The 24,061-nt window shown below is 39.4% G+C and overlaps 1 protein-coding gene across 6 annotated transcripts; it reads right to left on the bottom strand.

Moving 5' to 3' along the window:
• Positions 1 to 5,149: 5,149 nt before the first annotated feature.
• LOC122312507 (protein LATE ELONGATED HYPOCOTYL-like) lies at positions 5,150 to 23,597 on the bottom strand. Of its 6 annotated transcripts, none has more exons than XM_043127153.1 (8): positions 23,261 to 23,596; positions 22,845 to 22,870; positions 22,436 to 22,668; positions 22,205 to 22,316; positions 21,871 to 21,932; positions 7,586 to 7,720; positions 5,933 to 7,390; positions 5,150 to 5,803 (listed from the first exon to the last, which is right to left on the bottom strand). In XM_043127153.1, the coding sequence occupies exons 3-8, from the start codon at positions 22,544 to 22,546 to the stop codon at positions 5,411 to 5,413; spliced, it is 2,271 nt and encodes a 756-aa protein (XP_042983087.1). In that variant the 5' UTR covers positions 22,547 to 22,668; positions 22,845 to 22,870; positions 23,261 to 23,596; the 3' UTR covers positions 5,150 to 5,410. The 6 variants fall into 6 exon arrangements, with proteins under 6 accessions (XP_042983087.1, XP_042983071.1, XP_042983095.1 ...); XM_043127137.1 differs by having other exon boundaries at positions 22,436 to 22,622; XM_043127161.1 differs by having other exon boundaries at positions 22,436 to 22,568.
• Positions 23,598 to 24,061: the final 464 nt, after the last annotated feature.

Genomic DNA, 24,061 nt, shown 5'->3' with positions numbered 1-24,061 from the left:
CTGCCTTCATTTATTAAAGAATCTGACCATACATGCATTCTTTCTTAACATACATACACTCTTTTTTATCACTTCCATTGGCCGTAGCACACTGTTATGCCCTGTGTGCAAGGGTTAGGGGTCTTTTGGACCTTAATTCCGCCTGTGGCCATAAGTTAGGAATCCATTCCGTTAGGGTGCAACACTGGGTGCACTACCAGTAGTACTTACTCGACATTGCAATATGTCCAGTCTAATCCTTCGGTACCCATTCATACATTCATGTGACTGTTACTTAGTTTCATACATTAAAGCATTCAGTCCTTCTGTTCATTCAATCCTTTCGTTCATTCAGTCCTTTCAGTCATTTTCAGTTCTTTCAGTCTTTCAATCCATTCATTTCATAAAAGTCGTTTAAAAGCATGAGTTTAAATATCATATTTTATGGCATTATTTAAAACATCAGCTCATGACATCATTTAAAGCATCATCTTTCATAGGGGCATTTTAAAACACTTTCTTTGCATCCTTTAAAACATCGCTTAAAGCATGAGGTGTCAGTCTCGCATTTCATTTCGTGAAAATACATTCAGTACTTACTACGTATAACATCCATTCACATGCATACACTTACATAATTGGGGTGCATAACAAAAGGCTGCCAAGGAGGGTCATTACATACATATATTTAAAAACTTGTACTTAGCATTCTTTTTTAAAGCATCCATGTCATTCCGTAAAGCACAAGCATCGTAAAAGGAAAGCATTTCGTTTTCATTTTTTATATCTTTAGAAAACTCTAGAAGAGTATAAGCGTAATTTTTACCTGGACTCTATGTCATACTCATTTCATGCAGTCCATTCATGTACTTGTCAGATGACAACCTACATGCATACACATAACCTTAACATCATTCTCTATCTTATTATATAAGCAACTAAACTAGAAACAGAATACACTTCGCTTCGAACACTCTCTTTCTATCCCTATGTTCTTACGTGCCATTTACTATGCTAAAACCTTCGGGGTCCATTTATAGTCACTACGCCCTCTATGTCTTCCTTATCATGTTTCTTCTTTCTGGGACCCACTTGGGTCACGTTTTCCAAATTTAGCGTTCTACTTCGAGGTTTTATCTTTTAAAGTGAACCTCCATGATTCATCTTAGGGCTAAGACACTAAGACTTTTGTCTTACTCTCCTATTAACTACATTCAGATGCATGACTTAGCCTGACTAAGTCACGCATCCCAATCCTAGACAACATATCCATTACTACTTTCATGCATCTTAGCACATATTAAATCCTCATTCCCATCCATACATGCCCCATGACTTTAATCCAACTTTGAGGCTCAAACATCATGTAGTCATGCTTAGAACAGATTACCCATTATATATGGTAAATCCGTCTACTACACATGTCTCACTAGATGCATATGTATCTTACCCTTTATCACCTAAGATCAACTTATAGTCCGTTGAATGCTTGCTTGTATAAACAAGCTATACTCCGATACCAACTTCTATTCAAACCTAGTCAGCAGGATCTTCCTACTTCCTAGCCCCTTTACACTTTCATCTCAACACTTGACATGACAGGGCTCCATTCACAACTACATCTCTGTCGCATCATGTAGGTCGAGGCTACTCGCAAGCTAAGCTGTGACCTGGTCACGTCATCTGACATCCCATTACGTCATTCTTACGCTAACTTCTCACTCATCACAAGCACGACTGCTTGTTTAACCATGTCACGAAGTGACATTCCCCCGCCATGCTTTCACTGAGCTACTCTTACACTTTTCCGACACTTCACACATATTCTTAGCCATAAGTCAACTACAAGATGACACATGTCACCTCGGACTACCGGCCACATCACAGCTATTTCAAGACACTATTCCACAGTTCTCAACACCACTCACACGCTCTACGCTCCTTAACTACGCCGTCCAAACCTTTGTGACAAGCCATCCGGTGCATTACGACACCACACAAAGCATCGCTTCACCTTATGGAGTACACTCCACGTGTACTCCCTTTACACATGCTACACCACATCACCACTATGGCATACGTGCCATATGGTGCATCACTCTATCACATGAAGTACACTCCATGTGTACTCCCTCCACAACACTACGCAGCACACAATACAATTAAGCCAAACACTTCAATACACAGCAAACTCCACAATACTAACAGCATAGTCCAAAACCTATCAACTAACATTTATCATAACTAACGAAGGATAAAGGATTATACAATCGACGGGATAACTCGTACGTTACTCGCTGTCCAGCACGGCCAACGGTGTTGGAAGCCACTTGCTTGGGCAGTGGCAATCACTGTCGTGTCCTTAGAATGTGCTACCTTGAGGATTGGACCTAAGGTTTTGGCCATTAGATTCAAGCTGAGTGAGGGTGCTGACATGGCGAGGGGTTTGGCTAACACCACGTACGATGTCGGTTGGCCACGTATAGTGGCTATCCATTGTGGTTAGGGGCTGTTTGGGTGTGTTAGTTAGTGGATCTGGTGCGCGTGGCCATGGGGAGGCTCATGGTGGCCTCGCAGTGGCTGTGTGAGGTGAAGCACGGCGGAGCCGTGGGTTTCGAGGGCTGTCTGTGGGTTTTACATGAGGGGGATTTTGAGGAGGAGCTTGGTTGGGTGATGGCTGGCCGTGGAGGACTTGAGGGCTGTGCAGTGGAGCTGTGGTGGCAAGGTGGTAGCAATATAGTGGTCCACAATTGTAGATCTGGCCGTGAGGTGGAGAAACACCCGTGAGAGAGTGGGGGAGAGTGTGGGGAGAAAGAGGCTCGGCTGGGCATGAGGGTGGCTAGGGGAGGTCGCTAGTGAGAGGGGAAGTCGTGGAGAGGTGGCTGATAGCCTGGGTTGTCGCGCACAATGGTGCATAATTCAGTGTGTTTCGTGTGGAGCAATCCGAGGGAGAAGAGAGGACTGCAGGGAAGGGAGGCCAAGGAGGTAGAGCTGGTGAGGTGGTGGAACTATTGGAGGTGCTCGGAGGTGACATTGGTCGTGTACAGCGGCTCAAAGGAGGAGAAATGGGTTTTGAAACCCATTTTGGTTGGGTTGCCATAAGAGAGAGAGAGAGAGAGAGAGAGAGAGAGAGAGAGAGAGAGAGAGAGAAAGAGAGAGAGAGCGGTGTGGAGCTTACCGTTGGTGGGGTTGGACTCGTCATCAAGGAAGGAAGCTCAATGGTGGAGGTGAGGCTGAGCAGCATCGGGCTGGAGAGGAGAAGGCTACGGGTGAAAGGGGGAGGCGTACCATCGGGTTGGGAGAAAGGGAGAGGAGAGAAAGAGGGAAAGAGGAAATGAGGGAAAAAGCTGGAGTTTGGGTATTTAATCCAGACTATTCATCTTGAGATCTTCAAATCGATCTTACGGTGAGGATTTAAATACTAATTTGAAAATGAGTAAACATTAATTTAATTGAAAATACTGAGATGAATTAAGATAGAATATTATTTTAATTGAAAACACGTCGTCATAAAATAATATTCTTTCATCATTAATTAAAATGATGAGGTCTTGTTAATTACTTAAAAAGAATAAAACCATTTAAATTAATTTAGAGTTTTCAACATAATTTAAATCTCATAATATTTTTAAATGACTAAAATCATTTGAATTAAATAATTTTTCACAATTATAATAATTTTGGAGTTCTTCAAAAATATTATAATTGTGTTATTTAAAACCAAGCTTAGTCCAATAATATTGGAAATATCCTATATAAATATTTTCAGGACATTTAAAATATTCGTTAGTTTTAAAATACTAGTCTTGCTTTAAAAATCACTTGATATCTTTTGAAACATGCAATTGAGGCTCGGCACGTTGAATGAGGCTGGTAACTATGAGAGAGAGAAGGAGCGGGATGTTACAATGCATGCTAAAACGTGGTGAGGAATCACTGTCTCCGATAACACATATTACATAAACATGGTGAGGATTAATCCGTCTCTAATATAAGTATAAAACCTTGTAAAACCCAATATTCGGTCTATTTTAGCGCCAAGAATATTCTTCCACCATACGTGTTTTTCACATAGATATTTGTCACACAGATTTGTCACACAAAGATACTTGTTGCATCAGGGATACTTCTACCCAACCAACCAACCCGAGGACACCATCACGTGATACACCATGGAATCCTAGATCCCGACTACTAGTTGAGGTCAATCATAATACCACTCCACCCCAATCACTACAAGGCATTCTCCTTCTTGTATGAAGCACATGATAACGTTTCACAAGAATAGTCTAGGGATCTCTTCATCCCTGTGGCACCACGTTCCTCATAAAAGTCTAAACGAGAATCTGTAGTGCCAAAGATGCTGACCAATGGTCAACACCCTAGAGGAAATTGAAATAAGGAAATTGAAATAAATGTGTAATTTTTCACAATGAAATATACGTGTAAGATATTTATCTATGAAATTCCAGTAGAAAATTTAAGCAGAATATGTTGTGATAGAAAACATTAACATTTAGGTACCAGAATACTAAACTTCATGACAAATTACACCAGAAATTTTTTGAACAAGGTTCCCCTCGATCAAAAATTAATCTCAGGGTGGTCGTGGGCGCTCCCTAGTGCATATGGGGCAGCCACCACCAAGGGCATCGGGATGGAACCTCCGATATTATTTTTTATGTTTTTAATTTGTAGCTTTTAGTTCGGGAGTAAACTAAAAGCCGAACCATTTTAGTATTTAACCCTTTTCTATATTAATTATATTTTTTAGCTTTCATCTCTCTGCCGCTTGGAACTAAATAACTTGAACTGCTATTATTAACATAATGGACAAAGAGTGAGAGTAAGAGCTGAGAGCTGCATGCCAGCAGAATCACTTGATGTTGCCTGCCTATCCCACTAAGGTCAATTTCAAATCCAACTCTGACCTACCAAGAACAGAGGTCTATCCCGTCACCATTTATCCATCTTGTGCAAGACCAAAAGGACTTCTAAACACATCATGGAACAGAAAGATGACGGTTTTCATCACATAAGTGAAATTCTTGTGCAATGGGCAATGAGCTACAAGCACGTCCGATTAAAAGTATTCGTTACCCCAACAGGCTTCAGCTCACCTGTGTGGGGCACAATCCCTATGGGAAGAAGAGGGAAATTAACAAATACCTTTAGGGAGAAGTAGCCGAATCAAGGCCTATTCAGTACTTAAAACGATTCGTCTCTAATCTGTTTAACCTCAAGTCTTCAAGTGCAGTTTGCACGACAAGTTTCAAGATAGTATATGAGCAAATGTAATATAGTACATACGCCTACACGACAAAGTTTCGTGAGTGGACTTAAAATTAAAGAGACTAAAATATAAATAAGGGGAAAATCAGAAATCACATGCAACAAAGGTTTCCTTTAATTGCATAGAACATATCAAAGCTCAAGTTCTAGCAGCCCCTTCCAAACGTATTCGCTTGGGACCTTTCTCTTCCCCCTGGCTGCTGGCATTTACCACCTTATTTTCATTAGCCTCTACTGAACACCTTTTGTATGGCTTAAACACCGTTCGTCGAACCTTGAGCTTTCCATGTCCAATCCCTATTGTCAACAGCCCATCCTCTCCATTGTTGTTGCCTCCTTGATGGCTAGAACAAGACCCGCATGTTTCACTGTTGAGGTCTAACAGTGATGCATTTCCATCTTTCTCATCTGCAGTTTGCTTCTCTTGTTGGATAGTGTCTTTTTGGTGCCCCTTGTTATTCACATCATTTGGAGGTAAAAAGCTTTGTGGTAACACCTCTCTAGAGAAGAGAGCTTGAAAGGCCAGCCGTCCCTGAGAAATAAAATCATGCAAAAAGAGCAACAATTAATCTATGTGTTATATAATAAGAAAATAAGTTAATTTTGAGTTTATTTAATAAAGTATTCATTACAAAAAAAAATAAAAATACTGTGCTATTACCCCTTCAGAGACTTCCTTCCAGGAATCACTCATGTTGCAGGCACTTCTACTGCGACGATTACTGCTCTCAGAAGCTAGATGGTTTGCATCAGGTTCTTCAGGCTCTTCCTTTCCTTTCTCATGTGTCTCAAGCTTTCCTTTCTCATGCTTCTCCAATGCATCAGTCTCTACTTCGCTGCTAGAAGTTGTGTTGGAACCACATGAGGAACGGTCAACCAGTTTTCTGCCTATTGCTTTGTTTGAATCATGGAGCTCAGTATCAGCCTTCTGTTGATCAGCAGCTTTTGACCCAGTGTTTAGCTTTGCACCTCCACTCTCCTCAGAGTCCGATGATGACAGAGTTGGTGATTTTGAATCTGAATGTTGAACCTGTCCAATTTCTGAATAGTCTTGTTCTAGCTGTTGCAAGGGATGATTTTGAAGAGTACTCTCTTCTCTGTCTGTCTTGGCTGCTGGGGCTTGACCATCTATAGGTGGAACTGCAAGGGTGGATGCAGGAGTGCAGGTGTAAGGAGCATGAAGAGGAGCACATATGGGAAGCAGACCATGGGCTGCCCACCATGCAGTTGCAGCAGCTACAGTAGCAGCAGCAATAGCTGCCATACTTGGAGTAGAAACCATTTGCCTCAAAAAACTTCCTCGGATCCCTGCTGGAGAATCTGCAGAATTCTCAACATTTGCATGGGGCCAAAATGTTGCAGCAAAACTAGCTGCGGCATGGGCTGCAGGATTTTGATACAAAGTAGAGAAAATAAGACGTGAAAAGGTGGAGGAAATGTGAAGTGATTGGTAGTCATCTTGGTTATGGAAAGTTGAGGAAAGAGGAGGGAAAGCTGGAAATGATTGATCAGCAGAAGATCTGGGAATGTGAGTTTGATGTTGAGCAGTTGCAGATGCAGCTGGATTTGTGAACAGGTTACGGTGTCCATGAATCCCTCCCATTGGGTGAAATTTGGAATCTTGGAATGACATGTCTGAGGAAGGAGTTTGAGTACAAGTTCCTAGGCTCCCATCTACAACGTGCACAGGGACATACCGTGGGTAATTTTGAGTGGCTAGCTTCTCATCCATAGGCATTGCACAATTCAAATCATCTGTTTTTCCACCTTGAACCGATTTCTCATGTGGAACATTAGAATTCTCCGACTTTGAGCTTTTACTAGTGCAAGTACCCTGAATTGTTAGTGTAGCATCAGCTTTCTCTGACTTCTGATTTCCTTTATGTTCACTCGTGACATAGGATTCATTTGCTTCATCCTGAGTTATTGAACCTTTAATTGAAGGGATAAACTCCCTTAACGTGGATGAATTTCTGAGTGGAGCAGGAGTTGGTTTGGAACTTTTGCTTGGTGAAGAAACAGAGGAATGATGCGCTTCTTGGAGAAGGGTAAAGACCTCTGAGCAAGAGTCATCCTGATCATCTTTTGCATTTTTTTGTTTCTCATCTCTAATAGGTTTCTGTTGCAAAAAGAAAAATGCACAAGTGATGTTTATTGAGAAAAGAGAAAGAGCTAAGTATGGAAAATGAATTTAAGAGAACAAATATGAGACATATCAACAACTTCAGGCAGTGGTTCTTTCTCGAAGTCAAATGCTTGTTTAAAATGAAATGAAGAAACCAAAGTCAAAAGGTTTCCATCCTTTGCTCCCAACCTCTGATGTGGGAGCACCAATGCTTGTTTTTCGAGGATAAGGATTAGTTGGTCTCCTTTTAGGGCGTGGTGGTGGAATGTCTATGTCAAGAGCTTGTCCTATTGGAACACCTTTAATGACCGCATCCTTCTCCAACTGAAAGTGAAGAGGTTGTTAGCAAAGCCACCTGAGTTGTATACTGAACAGGAAATAATGTTTAAATATGGAAGTAATTTAATGCACTAAAAGAAGTAGTGCAACTTCAAAGGTAATCTAATGGAAGAACTCAATGCTGTCGAACAGGTCCAACGCTGTGTTCTAAAATTTTACATTGTCTGCACACATTAGTACCAAAACAATGACAAAGCAAAGAGTTAAACTTCGGAAACAAACTGCCTAATGTATAAACGAAAAACAATGTTAAGAGATCTGTAACCCAGGATGGAACAAAATAAAATATTCACCTTGTGCCTTGTATAGAAGTTTTAAATGCAGGAGAACAGGGCAGACAATTTCAAAATGATAGTGGTTTGCACATATAGGCCGCTACAATCAACTTTAGAGACTTACAATCACATCTGGAACTTTTGAGCTGAAGTTAAGAGATTCATCTCAGGTAAGACACCATTATTGCACCACTACCTTGAAGGAGGACTACACCATGCCGGTGAGGTCTGAGGGAGATTCTGGCGACGCCTATGCCGGAGATCTACAAATAGGCCTGATGCACAAGTCTGGAGGAAGGGGGGAGGCACGACAAGGCACATTGTTGCACTGGGTGGGCTGATAGTCTGTGGGCTGTCACAGAACACACCGGCAAGCTTTGGGTTGCAGTCTGACACCACTCTGTGGGCTGGCACAGAACACATTGGTGACTAAATTTTTGGAGGATGAGGGGTTGTAATGGTACCGGAACTCTGCAACAAGGGGAGACAACACAGAATGGGTCGCTGGAGGGGTTTAAGCAGGAGCAAGGACCACAAATGTACACTATGGTGCTTGGAAAAAATTTAGTAATGGGAGAGCGAGAAATCCTGGTAGAGTCTGCAAAAGTTCCTGTGGTTTTCGAGAGTGAGAATGGGAAGGAGAAGGGAGAGGTAGAAGGGGAAGGAACTTTGATGCTATTTGGGTCAAATAAAAATCCAACAGAGGGTGAGGAGCTTATAGGGGATGATCTTATGCCAATATGTACTATTCCTCCTTTATCCTCCAATTGGGTAATGCAAAAAGTGGAGGAAATTCATAAATGTGTAGGGATATCATGTGAGGGTTATGAAGATCAATTCAAGGCACTTCTAACAGCAAATGAGGCAGGACATTATCACCATGGAATAGGGTCAAAAAGAAATAGGGAGTTGAGGAAGCTAACTTAGTCTATTAACTATGATGGAAATGAGGGGAGTGCAAGCCGTGGAAGGAATAAAGGGAGGGTTGGAGTAGTTGATAACTGAAGCCTAAGATTCTTATTTAAAATGTTAGGGGGTTGATTGAGATCAATAAATGCCTTCGAATAAGATCTTTGTTAAGACATTGGAAGATGGACATCATTTGTTTGATGGAAACTAAATTGAAGCTTATCACAATAAATACTATCCAGAATATTTGGGGCTGCCAGTACATAGGCTGGTCATATCTACCCTCGAATGGGGCATCAGGTGGAGTATTGGTAATGTGCGATAAAAGGGTGGAGGAGAACCTCGACAAGTTTGTAAGGGAATACTCGGTGGGATGTTTGTTTAAAAATTCTGAAGATGGTTTTTATGGGCATTTGCTAGGGTTTTTGATCTTAATTTGGACATTGAGCAGCGGTTTCTTTGGAAAGAGCTTGCAGGCCTATTTACTTGGTGTGAGGTGACATGGTGTATTGGTGGAGATTTCAATGTGACAAGGTTTCTTAGCCAAAAATCAGGGGAGGGACAACAAAACCATGCAATGGTTGAATTCTCGGATTTCATATTTAAGTTGAAACTCATGGACATTCCTCTTATGGGGGTGAATATACATGGTCTAATAATCATGCCTGGTTAAGACTAGACTGGTTCCTCATAACCCCCTCATGGGAGATGCAATTTCCAGATGTATGTCAGAAAATACTTCCACGAATATGTTCAAATCACTTTCATATAATGTTATTAGACTGTGGAGGCATCCAAGGGGGAAGAAGGCCCTTTAAATTTGAGAATACGTGGCTAAAAACTAATGGGTTTGTGGAATTGATTAGTCAATGGTGGACCTCATATTAGTTACAGGGCACTCTCAGCAACATATTGGTGGGAAAATTGAAAGCTTTGAAGAAGGATTTAAAGGCATGGAACGAACAGGTATTTGGTTTGTAGCATTACAGAAGAAGTTCTTACTTCAAGAGTTACAAAGCTTGGAGGGTGTAGAAGAAGAGAACAATCACAAAGGCCAAATAATTTTAGACTTAGAAAGGTTGATCCTAATGGAGGAGATTTCATGGAGACAAAAATCAAGGGTATTGTGGCTTAAGGAGGGGTACAAATGTACAAAGTTTTTTCATCGAGTTGCAAACTCACATATGAGGAATAATGCCATTAAGACCATGACCATAGATGGCTGTGTATCCTAAGACCAATCAACAATAAAAGACCACATTGCTGGACATTTTGAAAAACTATTGTTGGAACCTTATGAAATGAGGCCTAGAGTAGATGGTCCAGTTTTTGAGGCCATTGATCAAAATAGTATGGTTTGGCTGGAGAGACCATTCGAAGAGGAAGAGGTAAAAGCAAATAATCAGAAAAATGAATAAAGATAAAGCTCTAGGCCCTAATGGTTTTATTATGGAACTTTCTTAGACTTGCTGGGAGGTGGTGAGAGAGGATGTCAGGCAGGTTTTTCAAGAAATTTTCACTTTTGAAAAATTTGAGAAGAGTTTAAATGCCAATTTTTTTGCACTTGTCCCTAAGAAGGCTAGTGCAATAGAGGTACAAGATTTCAGGCCTATTAGTCTTGTGGGCAGCATGTACAAGATAATCTCAAAAGTCCTTGCTAATAGGATGAGCACAGTTATGAATAAAATTATCTCTGCATCTCAAAATACATTTGTGAGAGGTAGACAAATATTGGACTCGGTTCTTATTGCTAATGAATGTTTGGACGACAGGACTAAGTAGGGAATCCAGAGTATTTTATGCAAATTAGACATAGAGAAGGCCTATGATCACGTTAATTGGGAATTTCTGTTTTATTTGTTGAGTCGATGTGGATTTGGGGAAAGCTGGAGGGGTTGGATGAGGCATTCTGTGTCAATGGTTCACTTCTCAGGTAGATGCCAAATGGTGATCCTATGGGTTTCTTTACTAGTTCGAGGGGGCTGCGACAAGGTGACCCACTATTACCTCTCTTATTTGTTCTTGAATTGGAGGCCCTAAACAAAATGGTGTCAGCTTCAGTAGAGGGCATATTCTTTTCAGGTTTTTCAACTGGAGATAATCATCATGGCTCCATCATTATTTCACATCTTTTGTTTGCAGATGACACGTTGTTATTTTGTGAGCAAAATCCAGGTCATATTCAATCTCTGAAGTCTATCTTACTTGCTTTGAAGTGCTATCAGGGTTAAAAATAAATCAAGATGGATATGGTTGCGGTGGGTGATGTGAGCAATATTAGGGGCTAGCTAACATATTGGGCTATGTGGTCTCTTCGCTGCTGATAAAGTACCTTGGTCTTCCGTTGGGAGCATCATCCAAAACTAAGACTATTTGGGAGGAGGTGTTAGAGAAAATAGAGTGTAGGATGGCCGGGTGGAAAAGGTTGTATCTATCTAAAGGGGGTCAGATTACACTAATTAAGAGTACTCTCTCAAATTTTTTCCACATATTTCGTCTTTATTTCCTCTTCCAGATAATGTAGCATCTCGGATTGAGAAACTTCAACGTGGTTTTCTGTGGAGTGGACTAGGTGATGAGTTTAAATTTCATCTAATTGGGTGGGATAAGATGTGTACTCTTTTGAGGGATGGTGGATTGGGGTTCGCAATGTGAGGGCTTTTAATAAGGCTCTTCTTGGAAAATGGTTGTGGCGATATAATTATGAGAGGGAAGCCTTATGGAAGGTGATGATTGATACGAAGTATGAAAGGGGGAGTTGGTGTTCTAATGAAGTTAGGGGGCATAAGTAGTGGGGTTACGGAAGTATATCCAGAAATGTTGGTAGTCTTTTTTTAGCAACACACTAGGATGTGTATGGTGTATGGGGGATGGTAGTAGAATTAGTTTTTGGCATGATGTTTGGGTGGGAGATTTGGCTCTTAAGGATGATTATCCCTCTATTTTTATAATGGCACAGGAACAAGATGATAAGGTGGCTGACTTGCGAGCAATTGCTAATGGCTCTCAAGAATGGAATGTCAGCTTCACTGGGGGGGGGGGGGGGGGGGGGGGGGGGGCACATGATTGGGAAGTAGATGTTTTGGTGGAATTCTTAAATCTGCTATATAACATTACTCCTGTTGTTACAATGGTGAATAAGATGGAATGGAGACCTTCTAGCAAAAGAAAATTTTTGGTATGCTCTTTCTATGATACACTTACATCTCAAGCTAGGCATAATTTTCCTTGGAAGAACATATGGGGGAGTAAAGCACCTACTAAGGTTGCGTTTTTTGTTTGGAAAGCAACCTTAGGAAAGATTATGACCATTGATAATCTAAGAAAACGTGGGCTTATAATCATTGATTGGTGTTATATGTGCAGAAATAGTGGTGAAATGGTGGATCATTTACTGCTACATTGTGAGTTTGCTTTGGCCATATGGAATTACTTTTTCAGCAAAGTGGGATTAGCATGGGCAAATGCCGGGGAGGTTGATTGAACTTCTAGCAAGTTGGAGATGGATCGAGGGGACACCACAGATTGTAGTTGTGTGGAAGATGGCTCCCATTTCTAAATTTTGGTGTATCTGGAGTGAAAGAAATAATAGAAATTTTGAGGATCGTGAACGCTCCTTGGAAGAGTTTAAGAGCTTTTTCTAAAAGACTTTATTTATGTAGACCATTGCTATAAATTTAAATGGTCTCAGCATCCATAATTTCCTTGTAACAGTTTCTAGTTCCTAAATTGGTGTAATCACATGTATACCTCCTGTAAACTTGGGCTATGCCTATCTTTATATCAATAAAATATCTTCTTACTTGTATGTGTGTATATATATAAATAAATAAAAAATAAATAAAAATAAAAAAAAAAACTTCAAACTTCCTTTTCCTTACTCAAAGAGGGGCAAAAGCTAATAGATTAAAAAAATTATACCCATTTACATTGAGAAACTAATGATTAATGCAATTCATAAGAATGCTTCCTGATCGTGCTAATATGGTTTCACGTGGAAGCACAATAGAATGCATGCTCTTCCATATGTGTGCAGAGAGAGACACAAGCCGAGTTGAGAAGATCGGAGGAAAAGAGCAGGGAGTTTTTACACGATAAATAATTTTTAGGTAACTCCCTTAATACTATCATCCAATTTGCAATCACCCTTGAAACTATCAATTTCAGCAATCATCCCCTCAAGCTACCAAGAAATCGCAACGTACACCTCTTCCACTTAATATACAATATTACCCTTAAAATTCTCAAAAAAAAAAAAAATACACATTAAATTTTAAAAAAAAAAAAACAAAAACAAGATGACCACACACCAGGGGTGGCCCAATCCAACTGCTACGTCACAGAACCAGATGGGTTGGTAGGCCTAAGGGTGACTGCAATTTTTTATTTTAATTTGAATAAATCATTTTTCTTTTGTTTACTTTTTTTTTTTTTTTCTGTTTTTTGAGTTTTTGAATTTTTAATTAAGGGTATTTACTTCAAAGTTTATATAGATGGGTACATCGTAACCTTTTGGTAATTTGAGAAGGTAATTGCCAAAATTGATAGTTAATGACCACACACCAGGGGTGGCCCAATCCAACTGCTAATACGTCACAGAACCAGATGGGGTTGTAGGCCTAAGGGTGATTGCAATTTTTTTTAATTTGAATAAATCATTTCTATTTTGTTTACTTTTTTATTTTTTATTTTCTGTTTTTTGAGTTTTTGAATTTTTAATTAAGGGTATTTGCTTCAAAGTTTATATAGAGGGTTACATCGTAACTTTTTGGTAATTTGAGAAGGTAATTGCCAAAATTGATAGTTTGGAGAGTCGTTGCATATTGAGTGATAGTGGTTATGTGTACTTTCCTAATTCTTAATTTAGATTAGTTGTTTAAATTTACTATACAACCATTACTCCTTGTTTTCCTTCCAACCAGTATAGACTTTATCAGAAAGAGATCATTTCTACAAGAAAGTTCCTAAAGGCTTGCAATGTCAAATATAAGCAAAAGTTAAAAGTTCTGCTACTTATAAGCCAATGTGTAAACACACTATTAGCTGTGAGAGATATTACAATTATAAAAGAAGTCAACACACTGATACTCTTTTATTATTGCCTAGTATGTTTCTACATCAATAATGTGTTTGGTGTATCAATCAGTGGGGCTGTAAATAGATTTTTTTCACAGCAAAAGGCAAACAAAAGAAAACGACAAGATACTGCCTAGAGCCACGATTCTGCCTTTAATAAATCGCAGAAAGGAAGACCTGAGGACTATTAGAGAATGTCATACACTATCAAACCAGCCCCCACTTCCAAGTAATAATTCTTTATGATAAAGGTGCAAAAGGCGAAGCTTAAATTCACATTATGTATATAAAAGAGACACCTATCTAGGAAAAGATAAAAAGGCCACAACTTCATGTTGATTTAGCCAAATAAAGTTATGGAAGCAGTCCAAGATGAAAGAGTAATGATAAGAAAAAAAGAAGAAGAAGAAGAAGAAGAAGAAGAGAGAGAGAGAGAGAACTTATCATTCATTTCCTTCCAATTGCACCAAATGAGGCAAGTGAAAACCATCTTCTAAAAATGTCTGCAATTTGAGGGCTGCCACCTAACCCTCTAGGAATATAATAGATCTACAACTCTTTTGGGCATAACCAAGCCAAACCAATCCGACTAAAAAAGTCACTCCACATTGCACTGGCAGTCTCACAATGTAGTAGAAGACAATTGACTGCCCACCCCATTTAAACATATCATACCAATTGATCACGTCTCTTTTTAAATTCTCCGCGGTAATAATTTTTCCTAACAAGGCCATCCAATTAAAGAATATACCTCTCAAGAGAACCTTTGTTTGCCAAATATTGCTTCACAAAAAGGGTTATTATCATGAGGAATATGGATATTATAGAAGGAATGAACACTGAACATCCCTCTTTTGGATGGGGACAAGAGAAATTAGTCTTCACCTTTGCTTCTTAAAATAGTGAAACACAACAGAATCACCATATTTCACTAAAGCCTATATTCCACTAAACAGAATCGCCATTACTATCTAAATTGTCCGTTACTGAGGTATCCCTCATAAGAGCAAGAATCAACACTATAGACATCGAGAAACACCTCCTTGAGAGCCTTTTCACCACACCGCAAACCATGCTAGAACTTATCAATATTCCATTCTCACCTCAAATTTGATATTGTTAGAAAACTTCCACGATCATTCCCTATACTCTTCCTTAATCCCCACCGACTAAGGTCAAACACTGCCCAACCCACATGAATCCTAATCATAATCCAATATTACTCTCCACAATTCTTGATGAGGTCAAAGCCACTTCCCCCACAGTGTGCACTTAAACCCAAGAACATATCCATGCCCAATCGCTATGTGATGTTTTGCCTTCTTCCCTAATCCCCCCCCCCTTTCTCTCTCCCCCAAAACCAAAACCCACCCACCCTCGCCCCCACAAAAACAAAAGGCAGTCCCATTGTAGCTTCTCGATGTGACTAGCAACATTAGAAGGGAGTGGAATGACATAATATACGTATGTAAATTTGATATAGTGCGTATCCCTACCACCTTTAGACAAATACATCCACTTCCAACCAACCAGCCAATCAACACTCAATCTTCCCTTCAACCCAAATTACCCTTGCCTCGAAAGTGGCTCCTAATGGGAGGCCTAGATACTTCATAGGTAAAGAAGAAACCTTGCACTCCAATATATTTGACATTTCTCATATTGAAATGTCAAATATCACATTAGGAGTAAAATCCCCTTCAACAAACGGAGATCACATCTTGCTTGTCTCCATGGCTATGATAAATAGCAAATGAGAAAATGGATCACCTTGTCGTAATTCATGAGTCGCTAAAGAAACAGGAAGAAGAGCTATTCACTATCCTAGAGTATTGTATAGTGGAAATAAAGTGCGAAATACAGTATCGCCAATTTCCCTGAAAGCCACATCTTCACAAGAAATACTAAAGGAATTCTAAACTGACATGACCATATGCCATCTTGATGTCCATTTTGCATAATACCCCATGCCTTCCAAATCTAAGTCTACTATTCAGGCATTCCTTTGCGATAAGAATAGAGTCTAAAATTTTCTCACCTCTGACAAAGGCATTTTGCAGCTTCAAGATGAACTTTTCAACCACCATAAACAACCTAGTAGCATGGACTTCATGACGATCTTGTAGACCCCACTCACTAAACTTATACGCCCGTGATCTTTAATATTAACCACCCTTGATTTTTTCTGTACACCATTTTGGCTATTTCAAATTTACAATGTACATGAAAATCATGAAACACTTGCATGGTATCTTCTTTAATCATATCCCAACGTACTTTTAAAAAAGGCCATAGAGAAAAACTGCTCGGGCTAGTAGGCTTATCACTATTCGTTGCTTTCACTAGTTTATGTACACTCCATCTCTTCAAAGGCATCTCGAGGAAATCCTCCCATTGTAATAGCCTTTCGCAATCACAATTAGTGATTAGGAGCATTAACATCTGCCATCTCTGCTAGGCAAGTGTGTGGCATTAAAGTCTCCACCAATAACCCACAGTACATCCCTCCACCTACCCAAACCAGCCAACTCCTCCAGTTGTAATAGCCTTTTGTGATGAAAATTAGGTGCATAAACCACCACAAATGTCCAATGGCAACCATAATCAATATTCCTAAAAGAGCAAGCCGCTGTATATTACCATATGTACTCCACTTTCTTCAACACCTTTCTAACCCCACATAAGTAATACTCCACCGAATGCCTCTCTTGAGGCTAAGTAACACCAATCAATTTACTGAAACCACACAAGCTTCAAATGCACCTTCTAGATGCAACTTTCAATTTAGTTTGTAGCAAGCAAATATTATCTACCCCTTTTGTCGCAGATTTTTTAATTCTGAAATGCGTGTTAGCGTCGTTCAAACACCTTTTGGTTTTGGACACCTAATGCCAATAAAAGAAAAGCATCGTTCAAACCCCTAATGATCCAAGAGGGCTTCATAAAGAAACATTCTCCATCCTCACCTTGTCTCTAACTTAGACACATCATTAGTCCAAATTCATCTGGGGATCATGACATCAATGGAATTGGCTCCCCCCACAAAAGGAATCTAGCTCCAAGCTGGACATGCGTCTTACTTCTCTTGACACCAAAAATGACCATCTCAGAAAAAAGCATTGTTGGTGCCTCAATCCACCATAACCCCATTCCCCACTACTATTCCTGCTACCTTGCCGTACTTGTGTACAAACTATCCCTTCCCCTATTGATGGGTAAAGCTAATAAGCCAGACCTTTGTGACAAGTTCTTCCCTTTTTTTAGAGTCAAAGACTATGCACCCATCATACCACCCCTCTAGCAGCTTTCCCCGTGTTGTTGTTAATGCCTCTTGTCCCGCCTCATTACCTAAAATGTAGGATGGATGAATCGCTAAAATTGTAGCTTGACTAACGACACTTTTCAGCCATAATAGACCTTGTACTTAGAACTATAAGCACTTTTATGTCCACCCTGTTTCTTCCCCACAACTCGACAATAGGAGTTTTTCTAACCCAAACAACCCGAGCCTCCCATCCATTGGAAATGCTTCGGCTTGTGGGAAAACATCAGCCGCCACACATATCAGATGTGCGCCTGACACCGGCGATCCTTTCTATTCCCCCATAATTGGGTAGTCAAAGCTTCTAACACTTGGATGTGAGAACCTATATCAAACTTTGATATGCAAGGGACCAACTAAATGTCACATTAACTTGCCATTTAATACCACTAGGCTAAGTTCCAACAATGATTGGGCCAATCTTTTTAAGTCCACTTGTATTTGGTTCTAGTCTCTAGAGTGCCTAGCCCATTAATGGCTTCTTTTCCATTAGCTCGATTCAGAATTTGTCTACTTTTGTTATTTGCAAAAGTCTCCCTCGGTATTAAGCCAACTTTATACCATTGGACCTATTCTAAACCTAGCAAAATCCCAAATCCAATTTCTTTAAAATCTGATTAAACTCTACCCAAATTTCTACCATTTGGTCTACTCTGCAAGCTTGATGCATTGTGAATCTTCCTTTCTTCTTTGTTGTCTTTGGGAACGTCAAAGCTTTCCTTCTTACTGCAAATACACGCTACAGATTGACGAGCAGTAAATTGATTTCCCAAACTTTGCCCATACCATCAATGGAATTTTCCTTTTCCTTTTTTTTCAAATTTTCCAATGACTATTGTTCCCACTCTACCCCCTTGGCGCTTGACCTTATCCAACTCTCTCTGTCGCAAACAACCTTTGAGATTGATTTGTACCCATTTCAGTCACCACCACTACAAATGATGTAAGGGCTACATTCTCAGGTAGTATTGGTGTTGAAATCACCTGCTAAGAACAACCCATATATGGTCTTGTGTTCCCTTGCCTAACCACTCATTGCCCGTTACCAACCATCAAACTCAGAAACACAGAGACCATTCATAGCTCATCACCGATTGTTTTCCACCCCCATTTGATGTAGCAATGAAATCACATCACCTACCAATTTGCCAACCTCCCATATAGTGACTCTGAGTACTGTGACACCTGTGTGAGATATACTCTGTGTCTGACACAATGGGTTTGTTTAAACTCCAGCCTTCCTCCTAGCTTTAGGCACTTGTCCATCGTGGCCACCAACCATCCCACACTAATTCTCCCCAACAACATGACTCAACCCTTTTCTTTTTCTCATTTATGCTAGCACAGTGACATCATCTATGATACCCCATATAATAAGGATAAGGATAAGTGGTGTATAGGATCCCAAATTTCTTAGAAATTAGAAGTTTTTGCTCTTTATAAAATTTCAATGGGGCTCTAATTGTATTATTGACTAGTCCTTATGAAGTATAAGTCATGAGGTTTGGGTCTTCCATTACAAATGGTATAAGAGCCTATCCCAACTAGAAATTTGGGACTTGAGTCATATTACCTACAATGGACTGGCCCGAAAAGGACATCAGGAATTTACAAGGAGTAAATTGTGATACCCCATATAATAAGGATAAGGGTAGGTCATGTATGAGATCCCACATTGCTTTGGAATGAGAAATTCTTGCTCTTTATAAGGTTCCAATGGAAATTGTATTATTGATTCGACCTTTTGGAGTATAAGCTATATTGTTTGGGCCTTTCATTGGGGCATTACACCATCATCCACCAAGAACTCAAAGACCTACGATTCGACCAACAAATGTTTCAATATCACCATATTCTTCCATTGAATCAAAGATGTCAATACCACAGCAATAATTGTTGAATTGCACCACAAGCTATAAAATCCACATGCACATGATTCAGAATAACCGCGATCACAATTTTATGTAATTATGTGACAAAAGAATTCTTAAGAGTAGTCACTATTATCTTATGCTAGTATAGAACTTCTAGATATGTCTTGTGCATGTGAACCAAATTGTGAATTATAAAAACCTAAGAAAAGTTATAAATTTAGTGAAATTCTCTAGCATGTTGCAACTGAGAAAAAGTAGTTTGTTTTATGAAGACAACAATAGAGTCTATAACTACACTCCATCAAGTCATAGCATCCAAGGGTTTAAACTCTGCCGAGCCCAAGTACCAATAGGCCGCCTCATATCATATTACCTCACAAACCTTACAAGTAGGTCATTACTATCCATACACTCCATCAAGTCATAGCATCCAAGGGTTTAAACTCTGCCGAGCCCAAGTACCAATAGGCCGCCTCATATCATATTACCTCACAAACCTTACAAGTAGGTCATTACTATCCATACATCCATATAGGTAAGCCACCTTTACCATAAAAACAAATACAATATACATTTTTTGAATACTAATTTCCACCAGCAGCCAGCTCAATAGCTCTGTAGCCTATTGAATGACTTTCTCATCAGAAAATAAGGGAACTCCCGATTTTATCTGACTATCCTAGTAGTTGCATTTCCAAAACTAGTCTTCATTTCTATAACACTTAATTACCAAGCACTTGAATAAAAAGTTGCTAGCATTTCATTCAACGAGAAAAAATAAACTTCATGCTAGACTTGTTGATCCTGAAATACAAGAAAAGAAAATAGGTATAGTCCAAACACATCATCGCCAAAAAGGCTTGGATCATGGAATCAAAAACAAAAATGAAATTACAAGCCTGAGGGAGTTCAAAGCATCTAGATAAAGAAATCTTCTGCAACTTGAGTGGAAGGATGGATATCATCCTTCATCCAAAACCATAGTACTGATAAGTTATTGAATGACAACCATTATATTCGTATGTTAAATCACCACTCGTTCCTAAGTATTAAACTAATAGGAAATTTTAATATTCTAACACTCCAGTTTCATGAGAACCCAAAAATTGTGTCAAAAGCATAAACTTCATAGACAAGAAAGGGTATATTTAATCATTTAATTGTATCATAAGTGAAAGGAACAAGTTATCCACAACAGAACCTCTCATGCAATATCTCATCTCACATGCTCTAAACATTTTTTTAATGACTTGGCAGAGGCAAAAATAGGAGATTCTGTTTATGCAGATTCCTTATCCCTTAGTGTTCTCGAGCTATATATTCTATATACAAGGGGAAAAAAAATCCACTGTGATCACCTCGAATAAGAGTCATTGTTTACCTCGAACGAAACAGGTTTCCTAGAATAACTCAAAACTTGGGCACTATATCTGCACTTGCTTATGTCAGTTTATTCCACTTGATGCTCAACTCAATTCCCAAGGCAATGGAGAAATGAAATATTTTTACATAACCCCTTTTCTTATTGAATTCCAATTTTATTTTATTTTATTATTCCTTCCCAGATTGAAATAAAGTGTAAACAAATATGGCAACAGTTCTCCTCAAGCTATGAATTTCTAAGTCACTATATTCATTTTTTGACTTCTTGCTATATAGCTTTTTTATTGGCACCGGGAGTCTGGAAAATGCATCCCGACTAATCCTAGGGGTGCACAGTCACTCAGTAAAGAGTTTTCCACAAGTACACTTCGGGTAATTCAAGCGAAGAATCCCCTGTTTGCACACAATGGGATTCGAACCTTAGATCTAGAGGGAGTATACCTACAAGCCCAAGGCCATTACCACTTGAGCCAACCCCTAGGGGTTTCTTGCTACATAGTGACCCCAATCGTTTAAACATCGATTTTAAGGGATGAGAATATTTTGAGCTAGAGGGCAACTAAGGAGAAATCTTGTAAGTGAACCTAATCCCATTCCCTTCATCCTGAAATAGGCAGCCTTGGAAGGAAATATACAGCCTCTACTGCTGTTGTAGAAGTTGTTTATCATTATGACTCTATCCATGAATACTTTCACGTAAAAAGCCTCACAAGAAGTTTTTTTTATTCCTTACTGTTAAGTTAGAAATGCACATATTTGTAACGACCCAAGAAAGGCCCAAGACATATCTGGGATCATATTCCAAAAGGACTAGTTAATGGTGCAATTGAAGTCCCTTGGAATCATTATATAGAGCAAAAATTTCTCCCTCCCAAGCAATGTAGGATCTCATCCACCACCTATACACTCATTCAATATGGGGTATCACATGCACTCGATGATTTCAAAACCCTCAACTTACTTTCACTCTGTTCTTACAAATGAAAGTAGTGTTATTTGAGACAGCAAAAGCTTTCAACAATTTTAAATGATTATCATTGCACATAGGAAGCAAACATAAGAAAAACAACATAATTTTTCCCCCTACAAACACCTAAACTTGCTGTCAGGATGTTTCATAGTTAAAGGGAGAACACAAGTTATGCACATGACAATCAAGCTGAAAGCATATGGTAAGGCAATAAAACAATTAACAAAAGTAGACAGAACCATAACTGTGAGCAAAAGTATAAGTATTGTTTACAACTAGCAAAAAGCCATCTCATACAAGCATGATGTGAGAAGGTAGCGATTGACCTTTGAAAAGAATTTCTGTGCATGACTCCTGATCTGCACAGCAGTCTTTGTTCCTATATGTTCTGCGCACCACCAAGTAAAACACAAAAGGAGAAAACAACAAATCTCCAATTAAGAGAAAAAATACATTACAACAGAATTTGATGGCATTTCCTGGTAGGAAATACCCAAGGGATTCAGCTTAAGACATGTTTCCAAATATCCTAAGTTTGAACCATAGATAGCACACATTTCAATTTGCATTTACCATCTGACTAATAAATAACTGTGTGTACAACAATAAATTATAAAAAATAAAAAAAAAATAAAAAATCGGGTGCAAGGGAAGTAAAACCTTCTATCCGCTGCCAAGCTCGCCCATAAAGCTTCAAGGCTTCTAGAAACCTATTATGCTCCTCCTCTGTCCATCGCTCTCGTTGCTTCGTAATTGTATATGGTTTTCTTGTCTACCATTAACAGAAATTCCTATTTATCTTCTAACATATGGCTTCAATTTCAACAAGCAGCCAAAATTAAAATTAAAATTTGAAGTTAAATCATCCCCATATAAATCGTTTATAATCACCTTAATAACAAGTTCTTCACCAGAGGAGTATGTGTCCATTGCCGGACTCGGGCAACCAGCGGCTGCTTCAAATCCTCTATAGTGAGCAACGGGTACAACGAAAATGTCCATTCATTTCCAACCACATCGAAAGCTACGAATATTAAAGCCACCGTCGTCAATGAAGAAAGCTGATATGCCAATGCTACTGCAAAAGAAAAACAAAATGGACAACAATCCGTAGAGATCCACCTCTGTATTGCATAGGCACAGATTGGAATTCCAATTCACAAACACCTTTAGTTTGAATCATACTATCAGATAAATAAATATTTAAACCCTTTCAAAAATATTAACAAACCACCGGAGCATAGAGAGACGCTTCTCGGAAATAATTACTAAAAGAAAATTCCTTAATCAGAATCCTCACCAAAACGAACCCGAAGACGCCAAAACCTTTAGGAATGTAGAAAGGAAAGAGAGAAACTTTAATCAGTATACATGAATCCATCCACCTCTGATATAATTCTTTAATACGCATACACTACCGCTTCAGCAACGGTTTTCCTTTGTTTGTTTACCGGGAAACGTTAAGGAAAAGAAAAAGCAAAGGAAGAAGAGTTCCAAATCTCAGATTTTTCAATCCACAGCTCTGTCAGACATAATAACTCTTTAACTCGGTTGAGGTAGGTTTTCAAGTTGGGAAAAAACATAAAATAATAGACTCTGCATATGGTTTCCACTTCCTTTGCTTGTAATTTCTCGGTAACCAAACTGCGAGCAATAGTTGAAAAGAGGCCCAGAAATTGGAAGGGAAAAAAAAAAAAAAAAAAAAGAGGAAAGTACCTTCGGAGAAAGCCATGGTGGATGTGAACTCTCGAGGCAAGGACGGTGATTTGGATCGGGCATGGGTGGGGAGTGAGCTCACCGTAGACATGGCAGCGGAGAACCCATGGTTTCCGACGATGGTGGATTGGAATGCGTCGAACTTCGATCGGTCAATCAAAAATAATCGAATTCCTCGGAGAGAAACAAAGATAGAGAGAAGGAGAAGAAGAGAGCTACAGAAGGAGGAAGAAGAAGAAGAAGTAGTGAGAGTTGCCGTGAGACCTAATACACCAGAAACCTTTTACAGTTGGAGAGACCCTCCGAAAGCAATCACAGCCACTATCTATTTTCTATTGCGGATTTTGTTTTCTTTGTTATTTATTTATTATTTTGGTTTTTATTTGAGGCTGTGAAGCACCCGAAGGGTACACCAGACGAGTGCGTCACGAGATGACGCCAAGTGGCGACAATTTAGTGGCTGATTCTGACGACGCCCAAACCCTACATTTCTTTCCTTTTTTTTTTTTGGGTCAGAAATTCGTGTTTTAAATCTCATCCACAAGTTGAACTTGGGTTCGGATGTCCGTAAAAGCGCCTCCAGTGGTCTCGTGGGGCCCAAAACTGACGTGGAACCTGGTGGAATCGGAGAACCGGTAGTTGCCGGTCATCCTGCGAAGACGTACTCTTTTATCTACGTAGCAGATTGAGCAGCTGGTACGTGGCGTTTGGTGAGTTACTAGAAGCTGATAATGTTTCAGCGTGAAAAAGACGTGGCGTTCTCCGTACAGTTCTCAAAGTACGGTAAAACAGAGGAATCCT

Source organism: Carya illinoinensis, chromosome 1 (genome assembly GCF_018687715.1).
Source record: "Carya illinoinensis cultivar Pawnee chromosome 1, C.illinoinensisPawnee_v1, whole genome shotgun sequence".
NCBI lineage: Eukaryota > Viridiplantae > Streptophyta > Magnoliopsida > Fagales > Juglandaceae > Carya > Carya illinoinensis.
This window is presented reverse-complemented; position numbering and strand designations above follow the sequence as displayed.